The sequence below is a fragment of the Erithacus rubecula genome, assembly GCF_903797595.1.
Source record: "Erithacus rubecula genome assembly, chromosome: 5".
NCBI classification, from domain to species: Eukaryota; Metazoa; Chordata; class Aves; order Passeriformes; family Muscicapidae; genus Erithacus; species Erithacus rubecula.
Genome location: NC_136687.1, coordinates 828,807 through 842,656, shown reverse-complemented (window position 1 = coordinate 842,656; position 13,850 = coordinate 828,807). Strand labels below are relative to the sequence as shown.

At 64.4% G+C, this 13,850-nt stretch overlaps 2 protein-coding genes across 10 annotated transcripts; one reads left to right on the top strand and one right to left on the bottom strand.

Annotated features, from left to right (window-relative positions):
• Window positions 1-3,918: 3,918 nt before the first annotated feature.
• LBX2 (ladybird homeobox 2) lies at window positions 3,919-8,091 on the top strand (the record flags this gene model as incomplete). Its single annotated transcript, XM_079307490.1, is given in 3 exon segments — window positions 3,919-4,080; window positions 4,082-4,241; window positions 7,268-8,091. Coding segments are annotated over 3 exon segments (708 nt in total). The 3' UTR covers window positions 7,654-8,091.
• A 367-nt stretch (window positions 8,092-8,458) lies between these two features.
• Window positions 8,459-13,737, bottom strand: TTC31 (tetratricopeptide repeat domain 31). Of its 9 annotated transcripts, none has more exons than XM_079306581.1 (15): window positions 13,338-13,737; window positions 12,997-13,115; window positions 12,623-12,891; window positions 12,428-12,511; window positions 11,747-11,815; window positions 11,512-11,640; window positions 11,200-11,428; window positions 10,974-11,064; window positions 10,751-10,892; window positions 9,961-10,062; window positions 9,806-9,878; window positions 9,584-9,725; window positions 9,428-9,502; window positions 8,890-8,992; window positions 8,459-8,808 (listed from the first exon to the last, which is right to left on the bottom strand). In XM_079306581.1, exons 2-15 carry the CDS (start codon window positions 13,091-13,093, stop codon window positions 8,692-8,694), a joined length of 1,722 nt encoding a protein of 573 aa, XP_079162707.1. In that variant the 5' UTR covers window positions 13,094-13,115; window positions 13,338-13,737; the 3' UTR covers window positions 8,459-8,691. The 9 variants fall into 9 exon arrangements, 8 of the variants coding, with proteins under 8 accessions (XP_079162707.1, XP_079162705.1, XP_079162706.1 ...); XM_079306579.1 differs by lacking the exon at window positions 13,338-13,737 and adding an exon at window positions 13,283-13,329; XM_079306580.1 differs by lacking the exon at window positions 13,338-13,737 and adding an exon at window positions 13,170-13,317.
• Window positions 13,738-13,850: the final 113 nt, after the last annotated feature.

Here is a 13,850-nt window from a genome sequence, read left to right as displayed (position 1 = left end):
TCATGGCCCCGCCGCCGCCTCGGCCCCGCCGCGGCACCCGCCACCGTCCCGCTGCCCACAGCAGCTCTCCCAGGGGTCCCGGTGCCACGGGGAGGCTGGGGCTGCCCCACGCCAGGCACCCACCGCAGGCACTCGGAGCCCCTCACCCTCTCCAGCCGCCCCATCCCGGTCGCTGTCCCCCCCCTCCCCCGGCACAGAGACCCCCGCTCGGGGGCACGCAGCCCCACGCCACGGCTCTGGCCCACGGCAGGACGGGGTTCCCACATTCCAACAGCCCAGCCTGCCCCCCCACTACAGTCGCAGATCAACTCTGGACGGACCACCGATCCCATGGGGGTCTCAGTGTGTCCCTCTGCTGGGACAGGGGACGGGGAAGTGGCCCCATCCCGGCCGTGCCGCGCGCGGTCAGGGGGCGTGGGCGGCCGAGAGCCCGGCGGGGGGCAGCGGCGTTTGCTGCAGCCGGAGCCTTTGAAATGCAACCCCCCCCTCAGCCCACGGCCCATTTGGCTGGAGTTTGGCCCAGGCACAAATGGAGGGCCCCGGAGCGAGCAGGGGATTCCGGGGGGGGTTGCGGCAGCTGGGGCCGAGGCTGCGGGACCCGCTGACCCCCGGCCCGTCCCTGGCACTGGCACCGTGTCTTCACGTGTGTGTGGCTGCACACGCGTGTGGCGGCTCTGGATGCGAGCGGTGTGTCCGTGAGCCGTCCATGTACGCCCTGGACACGGCTGCACACACCTGTACATTGCCCTCTGCACACAGTTTGTGCCCGCACACACGCAGCGAGGATCCTGCTGGGGTGGTTATGCCACAAACACACGGCTGTAGGGGCAGTGGAGAGGTGTTCCCTATCCTGCGCTGTCTCCATATTCCCAGCCATCCCATCCCTTTCCCCACGCTCCCCCCGTGCCTGATTGTGCTCAGCCCCCCACGGAGTCCGAGAGGCGATGCCGCTCGCGTTAATGAATCGATGATTTGCCAACAGCCCCATGGAGGGATCCCCGTCCACCTGGCTCCGCCCCGACTCCCGACACATCCATCCCCATTCACCGGAGCCAGGTGTAATCCCATTATTCCCGGCTTCGCTGGGGTCTCAGCCCACCACAGGGTCAGCATTTATTGCCAGTAATTGCTGGGGTCCCGTCCCCAGGCGCGGGGGGACTCACCGGTACCCCCCCGGCGCTGCCGCCGCTCCTTACACTTAATTCCGCACCGAGCTGTTCCCTTATTAAAGGAAAATTCATTTGCCAGCGATTTCCATGTGCCGGGGCCGCGCGGGGGCCGCGGCCCTAATCGCGTTACGGGAGCGCTGCGGCGCAATATTGGGATGGAGCCGATAAATAAGGGATCAGGGCGGCGCGGTGCGGGGGAGGCGCGTTACGGGGGCACCGCACCCCGAATTGTGTTACCCCCGGCATTGTGCTGGAACCCCAGCACCCTGCTCCTGACATCCCGCTCCCGGGAACCCTGGCACCGCGATCCTGGCACCCCAGCACCGTGCATGGCCACTCCGCTCCTGCGGCACCGGGCGGGGGAACACCCGGAGCTGCCGGTGCTTGGAGACACCCAAAATGAGGGATGCTGGCTGGGGGATGCAGCAGCAGCCCAGCTCCAGCACCAACACCCCCTCGGGTGCCCGCTCATACGTGGATCACACCCTCGTGCCACACAGCCCCCTCAGATGTGCGCACTCGTGAATACACACACACACGCGCGCGTTGTGCCCCGGTGCTGCTCATGGCGGGGATGGGGCTGTGAGGGGCTGGGAGCCGAGGTCCCAGACCTACAGAATCCCCCAGAGACCCCCAGGGTGGAGGAGTGAGACAAAGGCGGAGGTTGTCAGTGCCACAACCGGGTGGGTGTCAGCCCCACGCCGTGGACGTGCCCGTCACCGTCCCCTCGGGCCACGGGCACCCGGCCAGGGCCGGGCACTCTCCAGGCTCCGCAGGAAGCTCCCGTGTTCCTGCAAAACCCCCGAGGGCTCGTTTTGTTCCCACCCTATGGCCTGGTTTGGGTGAAAAAGCGTTTCCTATCCTGTATTCCCGGCAGCTGGAGCCGCCACTTCCCACAGCGGGGGGAAGCTGGAGGGGTCGGGCAGGGTGTGGGGGGCTCAGCCCACCCCGACAATGCCTCACCGGCCACCTCGGGACACGAGTGGGGACTCAGGGAAGGAAGGAGGTGCCAGCACCGCGATCTGGGTGCATCCCTGGGCGCAGGGATTCACCACAACTGCTGAAGAGCAGCGAGTGGGGATAATGGGGGGCTGATGAGAGGGGGGGCGGTGGAGTGAGGGTGACATCCCATCCATCAGGGTGAGCACCACCGCTGGAGATCTGCCTGGTTCCCGCAGATTCCTGTGTGTCGCATTCGGTGGGAGCACTCCCACATTCCTAGCCCAGGACTCGCTGCCGAGATCCCGCTGGCCCCGGAGGAGCCGGAGCGTTCCAGAGGGGTTTGCTCAGCGGGTGGGCGGCCGCAATTCCCCATCACCACAAGAACATGGAATCACCCGAGAAGCGATTTTCCCAGTGTGTGTGTCCCAGAGCGTTAAACCAGGACTGAGACCGCAGCCTCCCCATGGGGCTGGGATGCCCGGGAAGGGTTGGGATTCTTGGGAAACGGCTGCGACCCCCATTCCCTGCTCACCCAGGGCCTTGTGGCCGGCACGGTGGCCTGATGCCAGCGGTGCTGCTGGAAGGGACCGGGCTCACAGGGGTCCATCCGAGTGCTGGACCACTGGCAGCTCCCGTGGGAGGGTGGGAGTGGGGGTCCCAGCTCGCCTGCATCCCAGGACGGGCTCGATTCCCCGGTGAGAGCCGGCGGCACGTGCGGCCACGGCAGCTCCGCCATCTCTCCGCGCCCTGCGGAGAGGACAAAAGCCGCGTGCGAGGAATCCGTGCAAACGCCGCTGTGCCCGGCACGCCGCCGTGCGAGGGGCCCCGTGTCCCTCTCCCAAACTGAGCCCCCCCCCCATCCCACCCCCCCCCACCCCCAACCGCCGGCCTTTAATTGCTCCGGCTGCTGGGAAATTTCAAGGTTGAATTTGTCAAACTCCGATTTCCAGCCGGGAGATCGCGTTCTGCCTTTGTCAGCAAGATTGGAAAAAAATCTCCCCCCCCTCCCGCCTCCCTCCCGCCCCCTCCCCACTTCCATAATCCTGGCATCGGCGCTGCCGGATCCCCCTGCACCTGCTCCCCCAACCCGGCTCCGTGTGCTCCCACCGGCCCCCCCCGCACCGTCCGCAGGTTCATTACCGTCGTGACCCCCGTGACCTCACCATGTCCCCGATCCCAGCGACAGATCCATGGGGACACCCGACGGGATTGGGGCTGGGGGGTGCCGAATCAACTCTCCGGAGGGGCAATTGGGCATCCCCCAGCCCCAAACTCGCCGGATAATCCGGACGCGGCGTCGCCAGCCGGGCCTCACCTGCGTGTGCGGCATCCCGGGATTTTTACGAGCGGCCGAAATCCCGGAGCTATTTGTACCGGGAAAGGGCAGCGGGAATGTGGGGAGGGGGGGCGGAATTTATGGCTCTGAAACCCAAAACCCACCCAAAAGGGCTTAATCACTCCCAGCCGCGGCCCCGATGCTTTTATGGGGCATTTTAGAGCAAAAGAGCCAATAAATTTTTGGATGAGGGTAAGAGCCGCGGTGAGGATGAGGAGGGAGCAGAGGAGGAGGGGAAACGCATTGGGGTGGGTTAAAATGGGGGAGACAACAGGGGGGAGGCGCGGGGCTGCGCCCCGGTTGTGGCGGAGAGGGGTCGGTCCCCCCCCTCGTCAGGGGGGGCGTCGGTGGCTCCTCCTCCTCCTCCTCCCGGTATCCCGGGGCTTTAAGGCGGTGGAACGGGAATCGCGGGGCTGGGGGGGGGGGGCGGCGGCGGCGGGTCCCGGTCCCGGCGCGGGTCCCGGTCCCGGCATGACCTCGGCGGGGGAGGCCGCCGGTTCCCCCCCGCTGCCCGCCGCGGTTGGCGGCCACCGGCGGAGCCCCCTGGACCGGCTCCCGCCCCCCGCCAACACCACAAAACCGCTGACCCCCTTCGGCATCGAGGACATCTTGGGGCGCCCCCGCGGCGGGAGCCCCCCCCGGGACCGGGACCGGTCCCGCCGCCCCCCCCGCCCCGACAGGGCCCCGCGGCGGCGGCGGCGGCTGCGCCCCGGCCTCGCCGCTCTGGGCGCTGGAGGAACTCGCCAGTAAAACCTTTCAGGGGCTGGAACTGGGAATGCTGCAGGCGGCCGGAGGTACCGGGGCCGGGGGGGACACCGCCGGGAGCGGGGCGGGCCATCGGGAACCGGGCATCGGGCACCGGGCAGGTGGCGGGGCTGGAGGGCGGTGAGGAGGCGACGTCCCTCGTCCTCCGTCCCGGGAAGTTTCCTCCTTGTCCCAGAGGGGTGAGCGCGGCTGGGAGGCCCGAGATGCCGCCGGTGCTCGTCCGGGACACCGGGGACACGCGGCAGCCTCAAGGAAGGGAGGGAGAAGTCCCGGGACCGGACACAGGGAACCGGAGAGAGATCCGGCTCCGGTGAGCCGCCACAGGCACTGAGGCACCGGAGCTCCGGGAGAACCGGCCGCGCCGGGGCCGGCAGTTTTACCGGGAGCCGCGGGACCGGGAGGTGGATCGGCGCCATCGAGTCGTGACCGTGACCGTGACCGTGACCGGCAACGATCCGTGAACGGGTCGGGTCCGCCGGCAATGAAAACCCGGTACCGGCCCCGATCCTTAGCGGGGACGGCGGCTCCGTCCCGGGCTTGGGCTGACAGAGCAGCGCTGTACCGGCGGGGCCCGACGGCCGCTCACGGACGGGGACGAACCGGCCCCGCATCTCCCGGACTCCCAACCGGGAGGACGGGCGGACACCGACAGACAGCACGGCGCCTCCGGGAACGAAAAAATCCGTTACTGAGTTGGAGAGAAGGACACGGACGATCTGATCGTGACTCTGGGATTAAAGGAAAATCCCTCACACGAATGGACATACAGTCAGGCAATGCACGACTTCACCGGGAATTAATAAAACCGTTACCGGGACAGACAAGCCGACGCGGACGGACCGAAAAAGGCTCCCGTAATTAACGTAGAAAAACAATCACTGTCCCTTACCGACACGGACAGAGAGGGTCTCCGTGATTAACGTGGAAAAAAAACCCCTAAAACGCTACGGGGACGGACAGACCGACAGTCACGACAGAGCAGCGTGCCGGTAAATTAACGGATACGGTCGGGCACAACTCGACTCACGCCGGTAACGAAAAGCCGTTCGGACAGACGAACACGGATCCCTAGATCACCTCTCCCGTGAGTAACCGAACGTTCGTTACCGGCCGGACAGATGAACGAGAATGGAGCCAGACTCCGGTAATTAACGGGGGAAAAAAATCCGTAATTACGAAGAGGCTCTCCGGTAATTAAGGAATCAACCACAGCGGGCAGAGACGGACAGACAGAGCGGGGCTCCTGAGATTAACGAATAAACCAACCCTTTAGCGGGGGGACAGACGAACAGAACGGGGACGCCTCAAGCGACCGATTTTAAGGTAAAAACCCTCGTTATCTGACGGACGGACACGGCAAGGAACGAAATATGTGAGCGAAAATATCCCTTTACTGTGTGGACAGATGGACAGGAATGGGGGAGAAAAAATCCCTTTTCCGGGACGGACAGACAGGCAGAAAAGGGGCCGATCGGAGGTCCAGGAATTAAGGTAAAAAGGCCTGTTACCGGACGGACAGATCGACAGAAAAAAGGTTCGAAGAAAAAATAACGAAAAAAACAGTTGCTGGCTGATCAGACGGACAAAAATCGGAACGACAGCGGATCCCGAGCTAGGTTAAATTCCCGTTACCGGCCGGAAAGAAGGACAGACCGGGAGTATAAAAATGAACGAAAAAACCCGCTGCCGGCCGGAAAAATACGGGAGTGATCCGGGCTCCCGGAGAGAGGATGAAGCTCCGGTACCGGCTGGACAGATAGACACGGCAGAGCGGGGATCTCGGAATTAACAAAACCCGGTCGCGAACCGACCGCGGGTAACGGCGGAATCAACCGGGACTAGCGGAGAGGTGGAGATGCCGGTAATTCAGGTAAAATCTCGTTACCGGGAGGATCCACCGGCACAGCCAGAACATTCGTGATGAACGAAAACGCCTCTTCACTACGATGGAAGGACGGACTGACAACGGAGCGATCAGGGCTCCCTGAGTGAGGGTAAATCCCCGTTACCGGGATTGATGGACGGACAGAAACGGGGCCGAGAGCGGAGGGGAAGCCCCGTTACTGAAGTGGTGGACGAACACGGCATCGATCGGGTTTTCGTGACGGCGGCAAAGCCGTGCTACCGGGACGGACCCACGGACTCAGCCGGGACCGCCCGGAGCTCTTCTACCGAACGAGGAGTGGGGTCCGCGCTGCGAGAGACCCCGGGGGCCACCGCATGGCCCCAGTGAGCCGCGTTATCGGGTCGGTGCAGCTGGACCGAACGGGGGCCGGATCGGGAAAGAGATCGTGACCGCGATCGGGATCCCACCGGCGGCGTGGAGCCGTGCCCGGGGTGGCGATTCGCGTCTCGCTGGGGATCTCTACGTCGCTAGGGGCAGCAGCGACGGCACCGGGGCCGGGAGCGGCCACGGGATCGAATGCGGAGACCAGCCTGGCCTCGGGGCTCCTGAAATCGCGGAGAATAAGGAGGGTCCCGGCTCGCGGCTTCGTTCCGCGCTCCCGGAGCAGCTGCAGGCGGCACACGCGTGTCTCAGCCCCGGTCGCAGCGGGGCGATTCCGATGATTCCCGGCTTCCAGTGCCGGCCGCCGTTTGGTTTGTTCGGTTCGGTCGCGCACGACTCCCTTTGGTACGGCCCGTCTGCGCTCGGTTCGATGTGGGCCGGTTCGTCTCTGTTTGACCGGGAGTCGGCGGGGCCGGGAGCCGGGACCCACCCGCAGTGCTCTGCGCGGCTCGGCGGGGCCGGTGCGGGTGCCGTTACCGGTGTCCTGGCATTGCTGAGCTCGCAGTGCTCGGGGTGGTTCCCGGTGTCTTTGACCTGACGCCGCTGCCACCGCAGACCGCGACCGGTGGTGCTCTGCGCGGCTTGCCGGTGCCGGTACCCTGCCCGACAGATCCTCCCCGCCGGGCGTCCCGATACGGCTGCGGGTTCCAGTCCCGTTACCGGGGAGGCGATGCCTGTCTCCGCTGGTTCTCCACAGCCGGGCGCCCGGGGGGCCGTTCCCGGGTGCTGCTGCCCGTTCTCCGTACCCTAACCCCGCTGTCTCCGCAGGTCCGTCCCCGCCGGGCGCCTCGGGCCCGCGCCCTCCCTGCAGGAAGCGTCGCAAGTCCCGGACCGCGTTCACGGCGCAGCAGCTGCGGGAGCTGGAGCAGCGATTCCGGCGGCAGCGCTACCTCTCCCCGGTGGACCGGGACGCGCTGGCGGCTCGGCTGGCGCTCTCCGCCGCCCAGGTCATCACCTGGTTCCAGAACCGCCGCGCCAAGCTCAAGCGGGACCTGGAGGAGCTGCGGGCGGACGTGGCCTCGCTACAAGCGCTGCCCCCCGCCGCCCTGCAGCAGCTGGCGGGGCTGCCCGAGCCCCCGGGCTCTCCCGGTACCGGCACCGGGACCACAGAGCCCGCCGAGCTCTCGGAGGAGGAGATCGACGTGGCGGACTGAGCCGAGCACGCTCGGCTCCGCTCGGCTCTGTTCCTCTGTTCCGATCCGCTCGGACCGAAACTGATGCGTTCGGACCCACGCGGCTCCATTCGGGCCGGCTCGGCTGAGTTCGGATTCACTCGGGTCGGTTCTAGCCGAGTGAATTCGTTCAGATCCACTGGACTCGGTTCGGCTCCGTTCGGGTGCACTCGGGTCCGTTCGGGCTGACTCGGCTCCGCCACATCCGCTCGGCTCGGTTCCGAACGGAGCCGAGCCCAGCCCCGCCCCATCGGTGCACCCTTTTTCGGCTTTGTTTTTGTTTTTGTTGTTCGTCTTTCCATTGTTTGTTTTTATTGCTTTCTTTTTTTTTCTTTTTTGTTTTTTTCTTTTAATTTTATTTTCTATCGGCCCCGGTGTAAATATTTGCAATAAAGGCGACACCTTAATATGGACCCCAGAGCCCCCCACCCCCCACTTTTTTCCAGGCGAGCACCTCCCACCGCGGGCATTAATTTGTTTTAACCGGTGATTAATTACCGGCTGCAGCCGCCCCTGCCCCCCTCAATTTGCATATTAATCAAATTGTATTTGATCTCACGCCTGTCACCCCCCCCCCTCCAAGCTCCTGTCACCAGCCAGTGACATTTGGGGGGGGTGGAGCCCCCTCCTCGCTGTCCCCCGGGGCTGGAGTGACACGGGGAGTGAGGGGGGACAGAGGGGGACACGGGGTGAGACATGGTGGGGGCTGGAGCAGTGGGGTTCCAAGACTGATGGAAAGGAGTGGCAGAAAGGCTGAGGGACACCAGCCCAAAGAAAGGCCAGAGAGGAAAACCAAACCTCAGTTTTATTACAAAACCCAAATTGATACAAATCCCTGAGGGGCCGCTCGGAACAGCTCAGGCCCACCACCTCAGCACAAGGGGCTGCAGGGTGGGCCCCGACCCCCAGACCCCCAAGGCAGGAGGGGGAGACACTCCCACCCCTGGCACTGAGGGACAAGGCACAGGAAGGTCCAGGCAGGTGAGGGGGGGCTCTGGCAGCCCCCCCAGCAGAGCAGGGTCAACTCAGCAGCCCCCCAGGGGTGGCCCTGCCCTTGGCACGGGGCACAGGGGCCGGGGTGGCGTGGGCCGGGTGCTTCAGCTGCAGCAACAGCTTGCTGCCCTCCACGGTGGCACCCTGGGGACAGAAAGAGCTGGCAGCTGGCACTGGGACAGGTCCCCCCTGTGGGATGGTCCCACATGCACCCCCCCAGCTCACCTGCATGGCCCTGAAGGCCTCCTCAGCCTCAGCCTTCCCACAGAAGTTGATGAAGGCACAGCGGCGCCCTGGGAGCAGTCGCACGGAGCGGATCTCCCCGAACCTGGGGGGCACAGACCCCCAAATGTGAGGGACAACACTTAGAGATTGCTAAATGGGGAGGCAGAGGGTTAGAGACCCCCAAACCTACAGGGTGGGAGGGCCAAACATTCAAGGCAGGTTTAGAAACCCCCAATAGCTGGGGAAGGATGAAAGAGTCTCAAAGATGGAGAGGGTGAGGCACCCCCAAACCTGTGGAATGGGGGAATAGAGACTCCCAAACCTGAAGAAGAAGAGTCAAAGATACCCTAAGCTGTGGTACAAAGACCCCCAAAACTTGGGGACAGTGTGTGAGTCAGAAATTACCCCCCAAGTAACCCCTGCAGGTCAAAACCAGCAGAGAATGAGGACACGGGCAGAGCTGAGGAGCTTGGGGGGCACCAGAGCTCTGCCACAGTCTTGGGGTCCTGGAGGAGGAGAGATCCTGGGGGTCACTCACCGGCCAAAGGCACGACGCAACACCTTCTCATTGATGTGGGAGGTGACATTGCCCACCCAGAGTGGGAAGCAGTCCCTGCCAAGAGCCATCCCAGTGTCACCAGAGCCAGCACTGTGCCATTCTGGGCCCCCCCCACAGATCACCAGACAGCTGTACCTGGCAGGGTGGCTTGGTGGCAGTGTTGGGTGGCCACTGGCCACAGCAGGTTCCTGTTTCAGTTTTCTTGTAGGGGTCCCGGTGCTGCTTTTTGTCACACTTGTGTCACCTGTGTCCTGGCAGCTACTGGTCGTCCATCCTGCTGCCAAAAGGGATCAGCATCCACTGGGGACACAGGGATACCCCCAGGGTCCCCCCAGCCCACCCAGCCCTGCCCCTTACCAGGGAGAAACAGCGGCTCCTTAGCCTTGAGCAGGAAGGGGGACATGGGGACACCCACGGGGCGGCTGCACTGCTGTGAGGCGACAGGGGTGAGGCACGGGGGGCACAGCAGGACAGGGGGAGGGGCTAGGGGGTTGGGAAAGGGGGAGTCTCACCTGCAGCTGGGCCCGGCAGGCCTCCAGCTGTGTGGCTGCCTCAGCATAGGACCCATCCTGCAGCAGCAGCTCTTCGAAGGTGCTTGCGGCCTCGGCGTAGCGCTGGGGGGCCGGAGGCACCTGCAGCCCCCTGCCTGGCGCACAGGCACCCCACACCCCCTCACCCAGCCCAAATGGCACCTCAAAGCCTCACTGACATCCCCCAGCCCAGCCCTACTCCACCCCACTACTACAGTACCCCCACTCCCCTGCCCAGACCTCTCAGCCCCAACTCACACCTAATGGAACCTGCCCCTCCACTCAGCCATAGCACCCCACAACCCCTCCAGTTCCCCAAAGCCCCCACACAGGCACATTGGCACCCCTCAGCCCCCTGCCCAGCCCACCAGCACTCCAAAACCCCCAGTTTGTCTCTACCACCACCCCACAGCCACTCTAAAAACCCCATACTCACTCTTAGAACCCAGCAGCCCCTCCCCAAGACTCCAGACCCTTGCAGGCAGCCACACATCCCCTGGAACCCCTCCCCAGGTACCTGAAGCCCCTGCAGGCAGCCACACATCCCCTAGAACCCCTCCCCAGGTACCTGAAGCCCCTGCAGGCAGCCACACATCCCCTGGAACCCCTCCCCAGGTACCTGAAGCCCCTGCAGGCAGCCACACATCCCCTGGAACCCCTCCCCAGGTACCTGAAGCCCCTGCAGGCAGCCACACATCCCCTGGAGCCCCTCCCCAGGTACCTGAAGCCCCTGCAGGCAGCCACACATCCCCTGGAACCCCTCCCCAGGTACCTGAAGCCCCTGCAGGGCCTTGCCCTTGCGGAAGGAGCCCTTGGGCCAGCCCGGCCGCAGCGCCAGCGCTGCCTCCGCGTCCGCCAGCGCCTCCTCGTACCGACCCAGCTTCTCCAGGCAGTAGGAACGGTTCCCCAGGAGCCTGTGGGGATGGGGGGGGTCACTGTGGCCTCTCCCTCCCACCCCAGGACCCCCCCAGCTCACCCCAAGCCACTCTGCTCACCGGTACTCCCGGGGGTTCAGCTCTAGGGCGGTGGTGAAAGCCCAAACGGCCTCATTGTGTTGGCCTATCTGGGCTGCCTCGATGCCATGGCCTGGGGAGGTGGCACAGGGGTGGTTAGTGAGGACACAGGGAGGGACAGAACTCCTAGAACAGCCTCTCCCCTCTAGGAGTTGAGGAGAAGCCCCCAGTGCCCTCCTCTTGTTCCCCTGAGGGTCCCTACACTGACCTGCAAGTGCCAGGCTCTGCTCTAATGTGCTGGGACTGGGTGGCCTGGGCTGGACAGGCTGGGAGGGCACAGGACTCTTCACAGGGTCCCCATTCTCCTTCTCTGGCACTTTCCTGCTTGGCTCTGTGTTCTGTGTCCCAGGGGACTGGTCACTGCCCGGGGGGGGCAGCCGGACCCCCGCCTTCTCCCGTGCTTTGCAGACAAAAGTGCAGCTCAGGTCCAGCTCCTCCTGGGGATGCAAGAAGGGATGGGCAGGCAGAGCCCTGGGACCCCTCACCCCCAAATAGTCCCCTTGGGGAGACTGTTCCTCACCTCTGCCAACACTGTGTCCTCCGGCTCAGGCTCCCCTGAGGGGTCTGTGGAGTCCCCAGAGCACAAGGAGGGCTCATCCTCAGCATCATCTGAGAGGGGTCCAGTGCCTGCAGGGCCACCTGGGGGGCTCTGTAAGGAGAGGCAGGGGTTAAGGTGGTGGGGCTAGGGGGTGCTGGCTGACCCCCACATCTGGGGAACCCCAGAATAGCATGAGAGGGCCAGACTGGTCACTCACTGGGTCAGTGTTCTCTTTGTTCTTCTGCTCTTGACACAGTTTCTCCCGTTTCTTTCGGTCTTTTTGTTTCTGGAAAGAGAGGACATGGACCCAGGAGCAGGTGTCAGTCAGAGAAATGCAGTGTCCCCAACTCCACCACCCTCATCCCTCCAGCCATGCCATCCCCAAGCTCAGGGACCTGCTGGCAGCACCCCAAGAAGAGGCAACCCCCAGGGGCTGCCAGTGATGCCTTAAGTTCTGAGTTTTCTGTTCTGCTTGGCTATGCTTTCCCGTTGTGCTTAGGGTAATGAAGCCAAAATAGTCCAATTCCAGCTATTGATTCAAGGACAGTTTTGCAAACTCCAGGCCCTAAGCATAAACAACGTGAAAACAGGAGAGCAAGCCAGACAAGGGGTGAGAAGGATGAATCCTTACAATCTGAGATTATTAATTACATGGTTGACTCCTGCATGCAAATGGACTGAAAGCTATAAAGATGTGAGATTTTGTGACTAAGCCTTCTTTTACTTCCATCTTGGTGCCACCCAGACAGGGCAGAGGCCACACAGTGGCACTGGTACTGCCAGGGTGTGGCCTTTGAAGGTCTTTCAATAAATACTCATTTTATTCCCCATAACTCTGTGTGATCTCTGTCCCAGCTCCTCAGGGCAACACCAGTGGCCCTTCCCAAGGCTCACCCACCTTCTTCTTCAGCTTCTTCTTCTCTGCCTTCCTCTTTGCCCGCTCCTCTTCTGCCACCAGCTCCTGTGCATTCCTGTCGGCCTCCTGCAGGAGAGATGTCCCGAGTGAGGACCCCCCAAAAAGCCACGAGGTGGGACCCCTCTTGTGAGATCAACCCCCTGGAGAGCAGGAGGGGCGGTGTGGGGGATTCCCCACCTCAGCCGTGAGCCAGGTGAGGCGGGGCATGGGCAGCCGGTCCAGCCGTGCATCCAGGAGGCTGGGAGAGGTCCGGGGGAGCTGCGGAGGCAGCTCCGAGCACAGGAAGGACTTTCGGAAGCCGCAGTAGTTGTAGGGAATGGGTTCCTCCGCCACGGGAACGTCCAGGAACTGGAATGTGCTGAACGCGTCCTCCTCGTAATCGTAATCATCATTGCCGTCGTCATCGTCATCGTCATAGCCCAGCTGGTAATAATCCACCCTGGGGCCTGGCAGGAGAGCGGGGTGTGTGAGGAGCAGTCCCGGGCACCGGATCCCGTCCCGTTCCCCCTGCCCGCCAGCTCCCGAGCACGGGCAGCCCCCGCCCCACTCACCGTCGTCCCAAAGCAGACACACCTCCCCCGATTTGCACTTGATCACCGTCTGGGAGGGGCCCTGCGACGGCAACGGGAAGTCGGCGAAGCTGGACATACGTGCTGGGGGCAGAAGGGCGCTGAGGGAAGCACAAACAGCCACAAGCTGGAGGAGGCGGAACCGGGCTCCGCACCGCCGCTCCAGCCAGCGGGGCCGAGCGTGCAGCCCCAGGGGAGGCAGCGGGGGCAGGCCCGAAGCTGCAGCCGCCCAGTCCGGGCCCGTCCCGCTCCCCCGTCCCGCCCGAACCGCTTATCGCCACAAACAGCCGCCGCCGCGCCTCAGAATTGCATCACTGGCCTACCGGAATTACGTCACGGCGAGGGTTGAGGCCGCCCCGCCGCCATGTTGGGTAAGGGCACGACGGTGGCTCGTAGGGCCCAGACGAAGCGGGATCGCGGCTCCACGTAATCTCCCGCCGTCCCCGCCTGCTCCAGGGCCGGGCGTTGGTCCCGCCCCGCACGCCGAGCCCCTCCTGGCGGCCAGTTTGGCCCAGCCCCCCGGATTAGCGAGGGCGCGGCCTAAGCCTCTTTGCTGCCCCCGCCCCGACATGGCCCGGCATGGACGCCGGCGGCGCTGAGAGGCGCGGTGGGGAGCTGTGCTTGCAGGTAAGGCCGCTCGGGGCTCGGGGGGATCGGACACGCCTGGCGGGGCAGCGGCGGGGCCGGGCCGGTAACGGGGTGGGAGGGTGGGCACCGGGCCCGGGCTGTGCTGTGTCTCCATGGCAACGGCACAGCGGGCGGGGCGGGGGTGTGGCAAACGTGGCGAGCTCTGGCCGGGGGCGTGGTCACAGCGGGAGTCACGGGGGCGGGGCATA

Excerpts from the sequence above, each read along its gene's own strand:
- TTC31 (XM_079306581.1), bottom strand. The coding sequence starts at position 13,093 with ATGTCCAGCTTCGCCGACTTCCCGTTGCCGTCGCAGGGCCCCTCCCAG. Across the intron at positions 10,893-10,973 it reads CTGAACCCCCGGGAGTACCG|GCTCCTGGGGAACCGTTCCT; the intron begins GTGAGCAGAGTG and ends CCATCCCCACAG. Across the intron at positions 10,063-10,750 it reads AGGCCCTGCAGGGGCTTCAG|CGCTACGCCGAGGCCGCAAG; the intron begins GTACCTGGGGAG and ends CCGGCCCCCCAG.